Source organism: Solea senegalensis, linkage group LG15 (assembly GCF_019176455.1).
Source record: "Solea senegalensis isolate Sse05_10M linkage group LG15, IFAPA_SoseM_1, whole genome shotgun sequence".
In the NCBI taxonomy this organism is placed as follows: domain Eukaryota; kingdom Metazoa; phylum Chordata; class Actinopteri; order Pleuronectiformes; family Soleidae; genus Solea; species Solea senegalensis.
In genome coordinates, this window is record NC_058035.1 from 15,197,018 (window position 1) to 15,202,114 (window position 5,097).

Here is a 5,097-nt window from a genome sequence, read left to right on the forward strand (position 1 = left end):
TGTGAAACGTAAGCGCTCCTCTCCTCCTCCTCCTCCTCCTCCTCCTCCTCTTCTCCTTCATGAAACCTTTGCGGTTGTGGCCATTGTTGACTGTTGTGCACACGTGTTTGTTTTGTCTTAATTGGACATAATGGATCAGCTTAATCAGATTAATTACAGCGCATGTAAACAGTGGTTTTCTGCACACATGTTCACAATGTGCATTGTTTATTTGTAAAACAAAGCATTGCACGTCAAGGATGTCCTGTTTTAGCACTGAGTGGGTTTTATTCTGTACAAGTCTGCAGCATGTCTGACCTTAATAATTCTGTCTGCATCTGTGCTGCAGGTTGTATATTTCAGCGCAGGGAGGCAGATCTTAGATATCTGCTGTGTCTTATTTCTTATGTGGAGCCGAAGGCCATTTTCCACATTGTGGACAATGAAGTTTAATCTAACCTTCATACTATCGGCTATTGCTCTGCTGCGAGGGCTCCAGGTAAACGTGTGTCATCTTTGGTACGGCCACAGGCGTTACAGGTCGCTCAGGTCACCACCGAAGCCATGAGAATCCTGATCATACTATGTGATGAGTGGAAAAGTTCATTCCTTTTTTAAACAGTAAGTACACATAAATCCTTGATGAAATCCAAAGCGGTACGAGTGAGATGTGCGCTCAGAGCCGTGCCAAATCCGATTTAAAGTCCTCAAGGCTTTGATAAACGACTCAGCACAGAGCAGTTGTTTCCTCAAGCTGTTTCACACCCAGATGAATGGCTTACAGGCTCTAATCATCTAACCAATAGGAGTGGGGTGTCTCAGGTGTGGTGGGGAGATAGAAGTCACGTAAACAGAAGGTGAAGGCAAGAGCCAGTGGGACAAAGCAGAATCATGCAAACCTGCAATCTATCTTATCATTTTCCCTGCCAAATAAGTAGCCACCCAGTTACAGCTGGCAGTTTGTCAGCTGTCCAATGAGCTTCCTCTGTTTGTCAGTCAACCAATCAGCCATCGCTGAAACAACACTGCAGGGTGTCATTTGTTTTTTTACTTCTTCTCTCTATCAAGCCCGGACGTCTGGTGGTTGGAAACGTGCCGCCGTCTTGGGCAGTTGGTTTAAATCCCTGAAAGTATCACTGACTCTGTTTTGTTTTTTTTACTATGCTATCATTCAGCAGGACCATGAGGCACAGGAGCCATCACACCAGACCATATTCACATCCATTCACCTGATTTCATTACCCTTTGCAGCTCCCAGAACTGCTCACAAAAAAGATAGGCCATCAAAGTTGAATAATCTTTCCCCTGTGATGCAGAATACCTGAGACGTGGCTCAGTAAAATGAGATTAAACTATTTTGTTTCAGGCGAAGTACAAAACAAAAATAAATGAGAGGAAACTATTATTATACTTGTTCTAGTGTAGTGTTTTTGAAGCTTGGCTCACATTAAAGGTCAATATATGAAGCCATTGCTGCTTTAATTTTGGCTGCCCTTTTGTTTTACCTTGGTTCTCCCCCAGTTGTATCTGTTAAAATGTATTTTAAATCTATAATTATCCAACAACGCATAGTGTTGTTTAACGAAAAAAAGTGTACCAATTACATGTGTTTGAATGCTACGCAGCCTATACTGGTCTGTGACCACCCTTTTATTGTTTTATTCTTGTGAATGATGAGTAAATCAGGTCATTTCTGTGATATTACGGTAAACTATGAAACCTGTAAAATGTTTAAGATAGTCAAGCTTACATTTTAACTGCTATAGCTCTTCAGTGCACACTAATGAATGTGTGTTGATTAGTCATTGTCATGCAAACAGTTCAACTCACGAAGAGGCTTTTGTATTTCTGACCATGATATGGAGAGAGAAAGAAAAACACAGACTCTTACTCTTATTATAGAAGGGAAACCCTAGATCTCATTACACCACTCTCAAATGAATGTCAGAAGACTAATGGCCTACGTATAATTGAATCTTTTCTCTTATTCAGATGCAAATACAGAGCTATTCATTTGCACATTCAGACTGCAGATACACTGTATTCCAGCTTTATCCATTCATGTAAGCACGTCTCACGTGTACGTCTGGGCTCTGATATCAGCCTCATTTACGGCACAATCCTGATCTCCTGCTTCCAGAGATTTCTCCCGGGTCCTACAGAAATGTAAATGTGCACATCTAAGTTAAATAAATTGACCTTTATCTTCACTGTTATCCTTTACCATGTTGTTCTCATGAGGCACTTTTCTACAGAGCAAGAGCGACCAATGGAGACAATTAATAGTCGTGAATAAGTGTCCTCATAGGGCCTAACTGAATATGAAATGTGGTCTAGTTAAATGACACATGAAGGTTAACTTCATACACTGACTTACACTGAATGTCACCTGACAGATTTCTACTTTGTTTTCCACCCATTTATTTCTATACATCAAAGTTTGAACACGTTTCTCCAATTACCAACTCAAGAAAAACATACTCAGATGGATATGTCTGATGTTATGGTCACATAACTCAGTGGATTTGTTCTGCTCGGGACAATAATACTGTTACAGTGTACAGCGGTTGCCATCTGCTTCCCTCTGCTGTCTCCACACATTTCCACTGACATTTTTAAAGAGAAATGACAACAACAATGTGTTGAACCAACAAGAAACAAACTAAAAAAAAATCTTTTCAAGACTAAAAACCTGAAATTGAAGAAGACAAGAAGCTGGGCAAGGCAGGATGTGTAAACTGTTCCCATGAAGGGACTAAAACGGGAAATGAGTTTTCCTTATAAATATCTGCTCAACACAAGGGACACTACTATTACAGCAGTTTATTTGATTTCGCTTCAGATCATACGAAGATAACAGTTACACCTCTCATAAGGCCTATAAAATGATCGCACTGTATCAGTACTCTGATGGACAATAACATTAATATATATTATAGAGAGACATAATGTGTTGCACAGATTATATTTAGTAAAATGTTAAAAGTGGTCTATGCTATTGGATAAAATAGACGAGGAATAAATTAGATAATCTGTCTGTGATGTTCAGTCACAAATTTAACCATAAATTCATATTCTGAAAACCATTAATCCATGCAGCCAGACTGATCTCAAAGTCACCTTTATAGATTCAGTGTGCTAAATTATATTTGGCAGTGTGTCTCCAGGGATGACATGAGGATCCAGGCCAATATAAACCAGCAGCTTTTCAGATACCGTTTCATCACAATTAAATAGAATATAGAATATATACTTTCTTGTGGATTAATAAAAAACATTCAAATTACAGCTTTTGGCTGATTGCAATAACAGTTGATAAATAAAACACTGCATTCACCTTTTATACCCAAATGTGAGCTGAAAATAATCGAGCATAACATTCAACCATGGAAACAAACGTTTCTGTTCAGGAATGGAAGTAAATAATAATAATGTGCTTCACTATTTTGATAATTACCATAGCTGTTACTTTAGGACAGCTGTGGTTGTGGGTGGTGGTCTAAGAAATGTGTTAAACACTGTATATACTGCAGAGAAAGATACTGTAGAGAAATGGAGAGAGAGAGCGAGAGAAAGGGATCCAAATTAAAGGGTTTAATGGAAGAACGGCGGAACTAAAGAGTGCAGCCCACTTCACATACCGGTTCTTTTTACAGGGGAGCTTTACCGGAAGTCATACCTCCAGTGTTTGTGGTGCGGGGGAAACGAAGTCGCCTCAGTCTCTTAATTTACTTCTGTTTTCTCCATTCAGTTCTTTACGTTTTACCGGGTACGTATGTTTTGTGCGTTTTATGTCTCTGATATTTCGCTAAATTAGCCGATTCGGGAATGATAAACATACTTTACGTGTGGCTAGTTAGCAGCTAGCCAGCCACACGTTTACTGCTAGCATGCTAACAATTCATTCGTAGAGACAAAAAACATCGGGAAAGATATTGGTCGGGTTACTGTTACCGTATAAACCAGATTAAGTTGTCATATCCACAGTTATTAAGCAATGCACGTGACCGTTTTCTGCAAACTAGGTACGAGTCTAACTACTAACTTGACTGAAAACGTGTGTTTCTCTTACCAGAGCTTCAGGAAATATCAGCCAGAATGACGGACAGGTACAACATCCACAGTCAACTGGAGCATCTCCAGTCTAAGTACATAGGCACTGGACACGCCGACACCAGCAAGTGGGAATGGCTGGTGAACCAGCACCGGGACTCTTACTGCTCCTACATGGGGCATTTTGACCTGCTCAACTACTTCTCCGTTGCTGAGAATGAGAGCAAAGCTCGCGTCCGCTTCAACCTGATGGAGAAGATGCTCCAGCCATGTGGACCACCAGCAGACAAACCAGACGATGCTTAGGTTACACTTTTAGCCTGGTGTGGGTTTTTCTTTTTTTGTAGTGAATATTTTTTAAAGGATTTTGTTAATTTTTCTTCATTTTGATTTTTCTGTTCTGGGTGCTTCTAAAGTGATGGAGTGGATGATCATATACACAATACAAGATGCCTGGACACTCATCGTTATGTTTGCGTCTGGATCACTAATAAAAACATTACTTCTTGACCTGTAAGGGCCTGCAACTTTCAGGAAGGATAGCTGTGACGTTCAAGAAGAACAGATTCAAGACCTGTACATTCTCCAGAGAACATAAAAGTTAATTGTACAACTTAATGTTCCATATCATCTGTGAAAGCATTTGTATTGACTGGGCTGCATTTTAGCTCTGAAATGTCTTTGAAGATAATTAAAATTGTTTTTTCTCTATGTTGGCCTCCTTACATTTTGATTGTTCATTCATCAGATCAGTTATTCATGTATTACTTGTGAAATGTCATAATCTTCACAGGGTTCCCATGGATCCTTGAAACGGAGACATTTAATTCTCGCATTGCCCTCACTAACCAACAGAAACTACTTGAAGAAATACAAAAATGTCATGGAAAAACTGAGCTACATTTGAGCAAATTTCAGTTATTTAGGGCTAAGTGAATAGTGGCAAGGAGCATGGATTCTTCAATTAATACATAAGGATAAAATATTTTGTCATAGTCCCTCCATTTACTATATTAATTTTCACCCAAGCCTCACTCCTTTTATTCTCGTTATAACCTTGTAACC

At 39.4% G+C, this 5,097-nt stretch overlaps 1 protein-coding gene across 1 annotated transcript; it reads left to right on the plus strand.

The window, feature by feature from the left end:
• Positions 1 to 3,623: 3,623 nt before the first annotated feature.
• sf3b5 (splicing factor 3b, subunit 5) lies at positions 3,624 to 4,743 on the plus strand. Its single transcript, XM_044046128.1, has 2 exons — positions 3,624 to 3,748; positions 4,055 to 4,743. The coding sequence occupies exon 2, from the start codon at positions 4,078 to 4,080 to the stop codon at positions 4,336 to 4,338; it is 261 nt and encodes an 86-aa protein (XP_043902063.1). The 5' UTR covers positions 3,624 to 3,748; positions 4,055 to 4,077; the 3' UTR covers positions 4,339 to 4,743.
• Positions 4,744 to 5,097: the final 354 nt, after the last annotated feature.

Coding starts and splice junctions, on each gene's coding strand:
- sf3b5 (XM_044046128.1), top strand. CDS start 4,078: ATGACGGACAGGTACAACATCCACAGTCAACTGGAGCATCTCCAGTCT.